We start from the raw sequence: 13,439 nt of genomic DNA, 5'->3' as shown, positions 1-13,439 counted from the left end.
AAACCTCAAACTCCCGAGATGAGGCTGGTGTGACCGAAGTGAAATGGCTGGCTAGTTAGCGTGCGCTAATAGCGTTTCAAACTTCACTCGCTCTGAGCCTTGGGGTGGTTGTTTCCCTTGCTCTGCATGGGTAACGCTGCTTCGATGTGCTGGCTGTTGTCGTTGTGTTGCTGGTTCGAGCCCAGGGAGGAGCGAGGAGAGGGACGGAAGCTATACTGTTACACTGGCAATACTAAAGTGCCTATAAGAACATCCAATAGTCAAAGGTTAATGAAATACAAATGGTATAGAGAGAAATAGTCCTATAATAACTACAACTTAACTTCTTACCTGGGAATATTGAAGATTCATGTTAAAAGGAACCACCAGCTTTCATATGTCCTCATGTTCTCAGCAAGGAACTGAAACGTTAGCTTTCTTACATAGTACATATTGCACTTTTACGTTCTTCTCCAACACTTTGTTTTTGCATTATTTAAACCAAATTGAACATGTTTCATTATCTACTTGAGGCTCAATTGATTTTATTAATGTATTATATTAAGTTAAAATAAGTGTTAATTCAGTATTGTTGTAATTGTCATTATTACAAATACATTTTTTATTTTTTTTAATCGTGCCGATTTAATCGGTATCTGCTTTTTTGGTCCTCCAATAATCGGTATCGGCCTTGAAAAATCCATTTTCGGTCGACCTCTACTCCTATGTTCCTCCCCATGTCTGGTTCATTTTGGGGGTGGTGTTTAGCCGCGTCTGTGCTTTCTGTCTCTCCCTCATCAGGGAATGGACCCGGTTGTGAGGCAGGTGGGCCAGCACATTGAGATGGAGCCTGAGTGGGAGGCAGCCTTCACCCTGCAGATGAAGCTCACACACATCATCTCCATGATACAGGAGTGGTGCGCTACAGATGTGAGTGACTTGACATTATACATGAACACGCACACACTTTTCTCACACAAACTCTTTGTGGATCACTCACAAACATGCACCTGCCTTTTCTCACCTGTGGTTCCTACTGTTTTTTTTCTTTTCTTCCTGTGTGTGTACAGGAGCGTGTGCTGATTGAAGCCTATAAGAAGTGCCTGACAGCCCTTACACACTGCCACAGTGGCTTCGCCGATGGGGAGCAGCCCATCACACTGAGCATGTGTGGACATTCTGTGGACACCATCCGCTACTGTGTGTCTCAGGAGAAAGTCAGCATCCACCTGCCTGTGTCCCGCTTACTTGCAGGTCGGACACTAGCACACAGCTGAATGACAGACCGCTGATGCTTTGGCTATGATATTGACGGAGATTCGACTCTTTTGTTAATATGGTCACTGCTTTTTTCTGTTTAGGTCTCCACGTTCTCCTCAGTAAGATGGAGGTGGCCTACAGATTCCCTGAACAGCTTCCGCTGGTAAGTAGGGCTGTCACGATCATGACCGCAGTCAAATTCCACGTGACTTATTAGTCACGGTAATTAGGCTTCTCCAAGCTCTGATGCTGCTGATGGTCATTAGTAGCCTACCAATTGTGCTACTTGTCTGGTGCGTTGCACTCTATTGTCCCTCGAATCACCCTGACATTAATGCAAATGTCATTGAACATCTGAATCAAACAGTGTGTTACAGTTACAGTGATGTCCTCCATTTAAAAAGAGGATCCCATCAGCTTTCTATGGGCTAGGCCTACTATATTTATTTCTCAACGTTCTGAATATTAAGCACATTGCTTCTCATTACAACAGGAGTATAGCCTACCTGGCTGGTGTGAAAATGCATGATAATGGTCCAAATCAAAATGAATTTCACGCATATACTAAATGATATATTATTGATATGTACTATTATTTAGTGTATGTATAGACCAGATTTAAATCAAGAATAGTCTGATTGGTGACAATATTACCATATCACTTTTTCATGCCTTTTTTTGTGACTTTTTCTAATTATAGGCACACACAGGCCTATATTTTCTAAACTAAAGTTGCCAATTAACTTCTTAAAATGAAGCACATTAATTAACCGGTGTAGAGTCTAACTGGCATACATAGGCGGCGTGTGAGTTTCAAGTTTGGGGAAGAGAACTATTACCGTAAAAATGTACCTTTTTTTAATAAAGCATTACATGCATAATTGCATTTGCATTTGCGGTCACTTTTGAGAATGGTGTGTGTGTTCCCCCCCCCCCCCCCCCCGCTAATTGTTTGTTGGAACATTATAGCCATTTGCCGTGTGCACATTGCTGCTCTTATAATGGGAAGAAATAGTTTATCAACATTTGAACCTAAACGTTCTGATCTGTTGCATCAGCCTCATTGCTTTTAAAAGTTGTATTTTTTATGTTAGTGGTTGTATTAATCTGTCGCACAACTGTCTCAGACTATGTTTTGAAGTATTTATTTCTCACACAGAAGGACAAGTTGACCAATAGAATAGGTCAACTTTTGTACTATGGGGTACAGTAGAATGTCATGGGTTTGTGCTTTTGCTGTTCGTTAGGCCTGCTCATCTTGTTGTTTTTTCCAACATCTTCAATATAAGCGCCTCGGAATTTGATAAGGACACGCGCAGTTGCGTCCCCGACGTGTCTGTCTTCACTTGTAGCCTGTGAGAAGGACCTGTGATGTCTGCAGGACCCGATCACAGGCATTGGCTGATAAGAATTGAGATACAGTATCTGAGAGAGCCATGTGAGTGCGAGGCGCTTCGGAGCGCACAGTGGGCAGAAGGGAATTATAATTATTATATTCAACCCAAGGGCACAATGGCCGCAAAAAGCATGGATTTTTTGGGGGGGGATCCACAAAGGGGATGCCGCCGGGAAATTCGAGGAATTATCAAGTGCATGTGAAAATGTGAATGAGGGACTGATTAAACGTGTGCTGCCTGCACAACCAAAAAACGAAGCAGAGCTCGTCTTTTCATGCAATCCCCCCAAAATCATCATTAGTCTCGTCATGCAGTCTTAGAATGTATTAAAATCAAAACATATAGCACAACGTTTGTAGAACAACCTAAAGTTACATAAATACCTCTAAATTAAGCGTATAGGAGGACTTGTTTCTTTGTTAACCGCTCGACACAGAATGGCCGCATGCGCGCACTCCCCCAGAAATCACTTGGAGAGAATATCCTTTCTATTTTATTCAGCTATGTTCAGTTGTATTCTTCCTACTATAAAATAATGCCACTGAATTCTATGCAAATCTTGTCTGCTAAATGAACTAGTGTAGCCCACCGCCATATGGCATAGCCGGATCAGGATCTAACATAAGGGCAACTCGGAGTATGTTATTCTGTTCTTCTGAAATAGACTACATTTTCTTCATGTCATGCTTCCTTAGACCTGTCTAAAATAAATAATGTATTTATTGTGACGGTGTAGGCTATATTACATGGATTTATTAGACTTTGGAACATGTACGTTTTAAAAAGGTCTGCGTCAGTGGCTTGTAGGCTATGCGTGGAAGCCAGGAGATGCTAAATGTGTTTGTCAATTACCGTGAGACCGGCAGTTATTTGCTTGACAATCACCAGCTGACACATTTTCATCACTGCCACAGCCCTGCTGGTAAGCATGCAGGAGTTGTCTGTGTATTTCTGTAGCAGCTTGCCTTGGCAAAACGTGTGTCTTTTCTAATAAATGCATCTCATTTGTCTACAGAGTGAGCTAAGCCCCCCCATGCTAATAGAACACCCCCTTCGCTGCCTGGTCCTCTGTGCCCAAGTGCACGCTGGGATGTGGAGGAGAAACGGCTTCTCATTGGTCAATCAGGTAAAAATGTCCCCTTCCATCACTATAATACCTTTTTTTCTCTTTTCCCTCTGCGCTGTGTATCAGAGCACTAACACGTGTTTCGTTGTTGTTCTTGTGGCATTTATAATGAAGGTAGTTCATAGTGTACTCTGGTTGCAGATCTACTACTACCACAATGTCAAGTGCAGAGTGGAGATGTTTGACAAGGACCTCATTATGCTGCAGGTCAGTTTTTATTTTGTTGTTTCAGCTGACAACTTAATGACGCTAACGTTAAACAGAGGCGCTTCGGGGCTTTAACGAGAGCGTGCGCGCGTCTGTCGTCGTTATCGTTCTCTACAGGCCGGCGCTTCCATGATGGATCCCAACCACTTCCTGATGATAGTCCTGAGCCGCTTCGAGCTCTACCACATCTTCAGCTCCGCCGACTGCAGGAAGAGATACAACCGGGAGAACGCCAACAAGGTCTGCTCTCTTGCTGACAATGACCACTTAGATTAGGCTTTTATGCTCTCTTATCTCGGACTGACCTGACTCCCTGTGCCTCTGTCAGGACGTGGTCCAGCAGAACAACACCCTAACGGAGGAGATGCTGCACCTCATCATGATGGTTGTGGGTGAGTGCCACTCTACGCTACCGCTCACTAGGACTGGTTTTGTTTCAGCGTACATTGTATTCTGAGCCTCTGTTTGACTTGTTTCCTTATGTTATTGACATTTTTTATTTTTTTTAAGTGGGTAAATGGTTGGGGTTTGGCTACAGTACCTGACGGGTCTGTGTGTATTCAGGTGAGCGTTTTGAAGCTGGTATCGGCCAGGTGGAAGGCTGTGACGAGATCAAGCGGGAGATCCTTCACCAGCTTTGTATTAGACCCATGGCCCACAGCGAGCTGGTCAAAGCCCTGCCTGAAAACGTAAGGCTTTTCACTCGCGCTCTCTCTCTGCCTCTCCCTCCCTCCCTGTCTCACCACATCTAGATCAGACTGACTTCCCGGCTGCAGTTTCCACTTGGAATATCTCAACAACGAGTTATAGCCAACAATATTTAACTAGTTACGTAAGCTGTCGTGGCATCTGCTTAGACGGCTCATATTTCCCATGATCTACACGCCATCTGCACTTTTGGGTGTGACATTTTCTCTGCAAGTGGATTAATAGTGTATCTATTTGACTAGCCTGACACCTAGTGGCGAATCTAGGCGGTGCAGAACAGGTGCAAGTCGAAGCTAGTAATCTCGGACGGTTAACCCAGAACTAAAATATTTAGTGATTTGGTCAGATATATTTACGTAGTCCACATGAGATTAAGCTTGGCCAAATGACCGCTAGGAATGAGGCTGTACTAAAGCCAACCTGTATGTGTCTGACACTTTATCCTTTAGGAGAACAAGGAGACTGGTATGGAGAGAGTGATCGACTGTGTTGCTTCGTTTAAGTAAGTAGCTTTCTTCAGTTGTTTGATGTTACATTAAGTCTCAACTGACCACTTCCTGACCACCCAGGTTGTTAACGTAAAATAGTTTGTTCCTGTTTGCTTGGCTAAATGAAGATCTGACAATTGGATACGTATGACGCGCCCCATTGTGTCCAGCTGTGTGACATGTTGATCACACATGCCCTCTGTGCCCACAGGAAGCCTGGCGTGACAGGCAGAGGGCTGTATGAGCTCAGGCCAGAGTGTGCCAAGCAGTTCAACCTCTACTTCCACCACTACTCCCGGGCTGACCAGTCCAAGGCAGAGGAAGCCCAGAGAAAGCTGAAGAGACAGAACGGAGAGGACACAGGTAGAGCGTCTCAACGAGAAACACTTGCTTCATCTCTGTGGTGATTGGTCGTGGTACACAAGAACATCTCGGAAGTTAGTATTAACTGTAATTGATTATAAGCGATTGTTGCAGACATTGTGGTGATTGGTTGTGGTATTTCAGCTGTCTATCGAGTGCTGCTTTGCTCTGACTATATACACTGAGTGTACAAAACATTAGGAACACCTGCTCTTTCCATGAGACTGACTAGGTGAGTCCACATGAAAGCTTTGATCCCTTATTGATGTCACCTGTTAAATCCACTTCAGTCAGTGTAGATGACGGGGAGGAGACAGGTTAAAGAAGGATTTTTAAGCCTTGAGACATGGGTTGTGTACGTGGGCCGTTCAGTGGGTGAACGGGCAAGACAAAATATTTAAGTGTCTTTGAACTGGGTATGGTAGTAGGTGCCAGGTGCACCTGTTTGTGCCAAGAAATGCAACGCTGTTTTTCATCCGCAACACTTTCCCGTGTATCAAGAATGATCCATCACCAAAAGGACATCCAGCCAACTTGACACACCTGTGGGAAGCATCGCAGTCAACATGGGCCAACATCCCTGTGGAACGCTTTTGACACCTTGTAGAGTCCATGACCCGACTAATTGAGGCTGTTCCAAAGGCAAAATGATTGGGTGAAACTATTAGGAAGGTGTGCTTAATGTTTTGTTCACTCAGTTTAAGTCTGTGTTGTAGCCCTCCCTCCTCCGGTGCTGCCCCCGTTCTGCCCGCTGTTTGCCAGCCTGGTGAACATTCTGCAGTGTGACGTACTGCTGGGCATGCTGGGAGCCGTGCTCCAGTGGGCCGTGGAGCCCAGCGCAGGACACTGGTCTGAGTCCATGCTGCAGAGGGTGAGAGAGACCAGGACCACGCTCTGCGTGTGTTAGTGTCCTATGTTTATGCGCGGGACCAGTCGAGGTATCGCTGTACATAACCGTGTCTGTCCGTCTCCAGGTGCTCCACCTAATAGGCATGGCTTTACTGGAGGAACAGCAGCAGTTAGAGAACAGTAGTGAGGACAACGATGTCTACTTCAACTTCACCCTCAAAATGTCCCGTAAGTCTCTCTCTCTCTCTCTCTCTCTCTCTCTCGCTCTCTCGCTCTCTCGCTCTCTCGCTCTCTCGCTCTCTCTCGCTCTCTCTCTCTCTTAGCCTGGGTACCAGTCTGAGTTATCATTCCCCTCCTTGTCATGCTGAACATGACGTTGATTACAAGGAGTGGATTGTTAGCCTGAAGTCCAGAACCTGTTTGCTAACTTTCTCTCCTTAAATGGCAACATTTTTGTAATATTTCCACTATTTTTTAACTAGTGTATATACTGCTGTGTGTGTGTGTGTGTTCTAGGTCCAGGGGAAGCCCCCAGTAACACAGCCAGTGTCCTGGCCCTCCTGGAGAACCTACAGAATGCCCCTCATCTGGAGGTCCACGAGGACATGATCCGTTGGCTCCTCAAGGTAGGTCATCGTTATTACGACCTCCACTACCAATACAAATCTCACGTTTGGGGTGGCCACATTTTAAATACCCAAATGTGGGACAACGGGCTGATTTTTCATCAAATTGTATTTGTCACATACACATGGATAGCAGATGTTAATGCGAGTGTAGCGAAATGCTTGCGGAACAGTATAGCCCCCCCCCCCACCGCCCACTCACAATCTCCTTCCCGCTGGACTGAGCGAGCTAATTCAAGCACCCTTCTCTTTTGCCTTGCGCAAAATTTGGTGATGCATAAATGAGACCGCTTGTTTGGCCAAGGAAACATTTCTGGTTGGTCTCAGGGAATGTAAACCGTTAGGAAGGGAGACTTACATTTTTTAATTTTTTAAATACAGTTTTGAAGTGAAGTAGCCTAATGAGTAGCAACTAATGAGGATGGAGGGCCTTACATGTTTGACGAAATTACCTTTCAGTCTAATACGGATATTTCCTTATTTTTGCAGCTCTTCGTTAGACGCACACTTTTTGTAAGTAGTTAACTGTTCTCCAAGTTTAGCTGGAATTTAGCCCGACAGGATTTTAGAAATGTGATTGGCTGACAATGTGACATTGGCCTATTGCGCTGCTCAAAATATCAGATCTCAATAACGATTGGAGAAGTGTTTAACATCACCAGTACCACGTCCTTATCGAATATCTTGTCATAAGTGCATTGTGACTGCGAAAGAGACTGGTTGGAATGTCTATTCTCATCAAATGAATAGGGAGTCTCACTGAAATACAGTACTTTTTAAAATGTATTTTTTAATGTATTGATAAAATCTGAGACATGATTGTTTGGTTGTCACAAAGGGTCAAAATTCGGGACTGTCCAGCGCAATTGGGGGATATGTGGTCACTCTGCTCACGGCAGACATCTCATCCAAGGGTGACATCTATTCGAGTTGTTACAATATTGTACATGCCAGGGCCACCAGGAGGCAGCATAGGACAGCATGCAACCAGTGGTCCTCATGACTAATCCATATCTACGATGACTTCCAATATCAGAATACAAAGATTTATTATTAGAATATATTTTGTACCTTCCCCCCCCCCCCCCCTGTTTGCTGAGGTAACGTTATTGTGTCCCTGTGCAGACGGTGGCCGGCATCAAGACGTTGCGGGAGCGTAGCGCTTCCACTTCCACCGTGACCGCCAGCGGGAGCCGCGGTCAGGAAGAGGTGGGTCGAGCACATCCTATGAGGAGGCAATTTTTTATGGTTACTCCGTGAATTTGAATCGAAAAGTGTACGGACACATCTGCGTCTCCCCTCTTTCAGACAGCGTGCGACAAGGACAAGGCGGAGAGGAAGAGGAAGGCGGAGATGGCCCGCCTGCGAAGGGAGAAGGTCATGGCCCAGATGTCGGAGATGCAGAGGCACTTTATCAACGAGAACAAGGAGCTGTTCCATCAGAGTCTAGAGGAGCTGGATGCTTCCACCTCGACCTCACTGGAGCACAGGTAGTGACACACACAGTTTTTAAACTCTATCCCCCACCACACACACACACTAATTTCACCACCCAAATCCCCACTGTAGGCGTATAAAGACTGTCTCTCACTGCTCCTGCAGCCCCGCCTCGCCAGACGCAGCCCTGGCGTGTGTGGGCCCCAGGCGGTCACGTCCCAGGGAGAAGAGGCAGGTTGTTACGTGTATCCTGTGCCAGGAGGAGCAGGAGATCCGGGCTGACGGCAAGGCCATGGTGCTGGCTGCCTTCGTCCAACGCTCCACCGTCATGTCCAAGAACCGCACGAGACCACCGCACGACCCCAGTGAGTGGTAGAGAGAATGGAGGGCTTTAGGTCGCAGATGGGTCGAAGTTGCCCGTAGGTACAGATCTAGGATCAGCTTTCCCTCCTCCAAATTGTGACTTTAACGATTTTAAGATCAGTGTAAACGGGCGTCTTCAACCTACATCCCTTCCATGGTCTTGTCTATTTCTGCGTTTTTGTCTGTGAATGATATACTAGCATTGCTTGACTTTTTGGTATGTTTTCCAGAGCGCTACGACCCTCTCTTCATGCACCCTGACCTGTCGTTCGGCACGCACACAGGCAGCTGTGGCCACATCATGCACTCTCACTGTTGGCAGAGGTGAGCCAGGCTCCGGGTTCTACAACACACTGGTAGTAGAGGTCTTCACGGGTCCAAAATGAACATGGGCTTTGCCATCCGGACCCGATATGCATACGTAAAACATTTGGACCTGTTTCAAATGGACCCGAGGATAACTAGACCCATTCCTGGGTCTGGATTCAGACCCGACATGAGAGAAAAGCAGCGGAAATGTCAAATGAAGCTAGTTTATTAACCAGAGCTGATAACGCGCGAGAGAGAGAGGAGGTAGAGAGAGGTGACACGCTAGTAGCAGCATTCCTGTTGACTCTTGGTCTTTGTAGCCTATCCTTCTCCTTTAACTTTTAAGTCTGTCATTTTCATTCCATTGGCTAGAGACGTAACTTTCGCCCCACATGGAGGCTCTATAACTGTAGCCTATTGCCGCTTTGATGACTTATGATTGGCCGACAGGCTACACACACACACACCACTCTCTTGAAAAGCAAAGTGCGTAAGCATAAATGATACAATTTCTCTGGGAAAAACTTTGGCCAGTAGTTTCCGTGTGTGTGCAGGTACTTTGAGGCGGTGCAGGCCAAGGAGCAGCGGCGTCAGCAGCGACTGCGTGTCCACACCAGCTACGATGTGGGGAACGGGGAGTTCCTGTGTCCGCTCTGCGAGTGCCTCAGTAACACTGTCATCCCCCTGCTCCCCCGAACTATGGGCTCCAGCAGGTACCCAATCTGTCTCTCTTTCACATACACACGTTACTTTGAGGTGCGTCTCTCAAGTCATGTTGTTTCCTCCCCTTTCCTTGATCTGTGCTGATCTGAAAGGGGATGGGTGAAAGCAGAAGGTCTATAGTAAATTCTCAATGGGAATTGTCTCTCCCCGTCCATTACCTTTTTAGATTAGCACTGATGAAGGAGACGACGAGAGGAAGACACTTCAGACTATTGAGATGCACCCTCGGTCAGGAAACCAAACATTTGACTGGTAGTGGGTACATGGCCACTGCAACCCCAGACTGTTTATTGGTTGCTACGAGATGAACCCCCTCTGGTCACTCGCTTCTCACCGGTGTAATCCCCTGTGATGTCACTGGTACCACCCTCACCCGAGGTCAAGGCTCACTCTGCACTAAGGCTCGCTCAGTTGTTGGGCTCCCGAGTGGCGCAGCGGTCTAAGGCACTGCATCTTAGTGCTAGAGGCATCACTACAGACCCTGGTTCGATTCCAGGCTGTATCATAACCGGCCGTGATTGGGAGTCCCATAGGGCAGCGCAGAGTTGGCCCAGCATCGTCCGGGCCGGTGTAGGCCGTCATTGTAAATAAGAATTTGTTCTTAACTGATTTGCTTAGTAAAAACAATTATAAACTCTGCAACAAAAAAAAACATCCCTTTTTCAGAACCCTGTCTTTCAAAGATAATTTGTAAAAATCTAAATAACTTCACAGATCTTCATTGTAAAGGGTTTAAGCACGGTTTTCCATGCTTGTTCAATGAACCATAAACAATTAATGAACATGCACCTGTGGAACGGTCATTAAGACACTAACAGCTTACAGACTGTAGGCAATTAAGGTTACAGTTATGAAAACGTAGGACACTAAAGAGGCCTTTCTACTGACTCTGAAAAGCACCAAAATATAGATGCCCAGGGTCCCTGCTCATCTGCATGAACATGCCTTAGGCATGCTACATGGAGGCATGAGGACTGCAGATTTGGCAATAGACTGAATGAGGCTGGACTGAGGGTTTGTAGGCCTACTGTAAGGTAGGTCCTCACCAGACATCACCGGCAACAACGTCGCCTATGAGCACAAACCCACCATCACTGGACCAGACAGGACTGGCAAAAAGTTATCTTCACTGACGAGTCGCGGTTTTGTCTCACCAGGGGTGATGGTCGGATTCGCATTTATCGTCGAAGCAATGAGCGTTACACCGAGGCCTGTATTCTGGAGCGGGATTGATTTGGAGGTGGGGGGTTCGTCACAGCATCGTCGGACTGAGCTTGTTGTCATTGCAGGCAATCTCAACGCTGTGGTTACAGGGAAGACATCCTCGTCGCTCATCCTGACATGACCCTCCAGCATGACAATGCCACCAGCCATACTGCTCGTTCTGTGCGTGATTTCCTGCAAGACTGTAATGTCAGTGTTCTGCCATGGCCAGCGAAGAGCCCGGATCTCAATCCCATTGAGCACGTCTGGAACCTTTTGGATCGGAGGGTGAGGGCTAGGGCCATTCCCCCCCAGAAATGTTCGGGAACTTGCAGGTGCCTTGGTGGAAGAGTTGGGTAACATCTCACAGCAAGAATTGGTCAATCTGGTGCAGTCCATGAAGAGATGCACTGCAGTACTTAATGCAGCTGGTGGCCACACCAGATACTGTTACTTATTTTGACCCCCCCCCCTTGTTCAGGGACACATTATTCAATTTCTGTTAGTCACATGTCTGTGGAACTTGTTCAGTTTGTCTCAGTTGTTGAATCTTATGTTCATACAAATATTTACACATGTTAAGTTTGCTGAAAGTAATTGCAGTTGACAGTGAGAGGACATTTCTTTTTTTGCTGAGTCGAGAGAGAGAGAGCTATAGCTCTCTATAGTTGTCACCTTCACAACCCCAGAGGTCCTTCAGGCATGTATGTGTTGGTTCTTTTTACACAATTCCGGTCAATATTGTAACAGAAAATGTGTTTACCTGCTTAAATGGATGGCTATCAATCAATCGGAAAGGCTTTGATTCATCTATACCAACAGCCTTGTTTATTTAGCATGTCAAATGAAGACGCAAGGGCCAGCCCGAATTCCTATGCTGTCCATAAGTGTATTAATGAGTAGGTCAATGCCTTGTCAAGTCCACTGACAGTCTCCTTCTCTCCAGTTGTGAGCAGCCTGGCCTGGGTCAGTGGCTGAAGACCAGCGGTCAGCAGATAAAGGCCATGCACTCTGCCCACAGGAAACTCCAGCCCGTCAGTGAGTATTGGAACGCAGAACATTGTGTTAAAGGCACCCACATGTTCCCGTCGTCCGACAAATGTCCGATGTCATTGTTACGCAGAGGTCCCATTTTACACCGGCGTAGAGAGGAAATTGTGATCGAAAACACTACTGTGTCTATGCGTTCAAGTTACGTCACTAAGGTGTGTGTGTGTGTGCAGGTACCGTTGAAGAGACAGTGGAAGAAGAGTGCCCTGCCCCTGAGGTTTTCACTGTGGACTACATTCCCACGTACGTGACCGCTGACCCCTGAGGGAACATGAAAGACAGGACATTTTGAAGTCTTGAGTTACCACGTTGACTTGCCCGTGCCTCTTTTTTTTACCCTCTTCAGGAATCCCTACTCCAGCACCATAAAGGAGATGCTGACCACTTTTGGGACAGCGACCTACAAAGTTGGCCTTAAGGTGCACCCCAACGAGCAGGACCCTCGCATCCCCATCATGTGCTGGAGCAGCTGTGCCTACACCATCCAGTCCATAGGTGAGAATCCCCCCCACACACACACACACACACACACACACACACACACACACGTTTGTTTTACTATCCTTATGGGGACCAAACAATTGATTCCCATTCAAAAACCTATTTTCCCTAAGCCTAAAATAGCAGATTTCCTTGTGGGGACCAGCGAAATGGCCCCACTTGTATGACTTTTTCTTTGTTTTTACTATCCTTGATGAATTCTGGTCCCCACACGGATGGAAAAACCCAAAAGCGCGCACGCAGAGAGAACAAGATAATAATCGAATCAGAGCAACAGACATTTTACAGTGACCATAAAACTCATATCAAAGTCATTCATGTGGGATTGAGTTATGTCTTCATTATTTGACGGGTAAATTAATCTTTCAACTGCTGCCAATGGTCCACAATGTTCAAACACCGCTAGAGCATAGACGCCCATTTTTAGAATAGATGTTTGTCTCAATGCCACGTTCAACTGACTTTTTTTCCCCTTCTTTTTCTTCTCCTTCTTTTTGCAGAGCGACTGTTGGTGGACGAGAAGAAGCCTTTATTTGGAAGTTTACCTTGCAGACAGGTAACGCGTTCTTCCTTTAATTCCAACCCGTCTTTGAAACAGTTCCACGTGTAGAGATGGGTCCGACGCCAGTGTTGAGTGTGTTTCTGTGTACAGGACGACTGCCTGAGCTCCCTGGCCAGGTTCGGCTCAGCGTGTTGGACTGCGGCCTGTCAGCCCACCGTGCAAGGCCACTTCATCCGACTGTTAGCAGGTAGGACAGAGACTTAACAGGGACCTGCAGGACTCACTCCATTTAGGATGGCCTACTCAGTGCCTGAAGCCACGTTCACTTTTTATGTGTTGAGGTTGTTT

At 46.4% G+C, this 13,439-nt stretch overlaps 1 protein-coding gene across 3 annotated transcripts in view; it reads left to right on the top strand.

Moving 5' to 3' along the window:
* Positions 1-13,439, top strand: part of LOC139381220 (E3 ubiquitin-protein ligase UBR2-like) — a 41,135-nt gene that overhangs the window by 23,405 nt on the left and 4,291 nt on the right. For all 3 annotated transcript variants that reach the window (XM_071124676.1, XM_071124679.1, XM_071124677.1), the window contains 23 exons: positions 781-909; positions 1,050-1,233; positions 1,341-1,402; positions 3,652-3,762; positions 3,904-3,969; positions 4,087-4,209; positions 4,298-4,361; positions 4,534-4,658; positions 5,127-5,179; positions 5,377-5,528; positions 6,245-6,399; positions 6,503-6,605; positions 6,894-7,003; positions 8,129-8,212; positions 8,312-8,493; positions 8,606-8,805; positions 9,034-9,127; positions 9,667-9,825; positions 11,985-12,076; positions 12,262-12,331; positions 12,435-12,583; positions 13,090-13,145; positions 13,242-13,338. In XM_071124676.1, coding sequence (XP_070980777.1) covers positions 781-909; positions 1,050-1,233; positions 1,341-1,402; positions 3,652-3,762; positions 3,904-3,969; positions 4,087-4,209; positions 4,298-4,361; positions 4,534-4,658; positions 5,127-5,179; positions 5,377-5,528; positions 6,245-6,399; positions 6,503-6,605; positions 6,894-7,003; positions 8,129-8,212; positions 8,312-8,493; positions 8,606-8,805; positions 9,034-9,127; positions 9,667-9,825; positions 11,985-12,076; positions 12,262-12,331; positions 12,435-12,583; positions 13,090-13,145; positions 13,242-13,338 — 2,620 coding nt within the window. The remainder of the gene's footprint in view (positions 1-780; positions 910-1,049; positions 1,234-1,340; positions 1,403-3,651; positions 3,763-3,903; positions 3,970-4,086; positions 4,210-4,297; positions 4,362-4,533; positions 4,659-5,126; positions 5,180-5,376; positions 5,529-6,244; positions 6,400-6,502; positions 6,606-6,893; positions 7,004-8,128; positions 8,213-8,311; positions 8,494-8,605; positions 8,806-9,033; positions 9,128-9,666; positions 9,826-11,984; positions 12,077-12,261; positions 12,332-12,434; positions 12,584-13,089; positions 13,146-13,241; positions 13,339-13,439) is intronic.

Source organism: Oncorhynchus clarkii, chromosome 23, assembly GCF_045791955.1.
Source record: "Oncorhynchus clarkii lewisi isolate Uvic-CL-2024 chromosome 23, UVic_Ocla_1.0, whole genome shotgun sequence".
Classification (NCBI taxonomy): Eukaryota; Metazoa; Chordata; class Actinopteri; order Salmoniformes; family Salmonidae; genus Oncorhynchus; species Oncorhynchus clarkii.
Note: the sequence above shows the minus strand (reverse complement) of the source record. Positions and strands in the feature narration are given on the sequence as shown.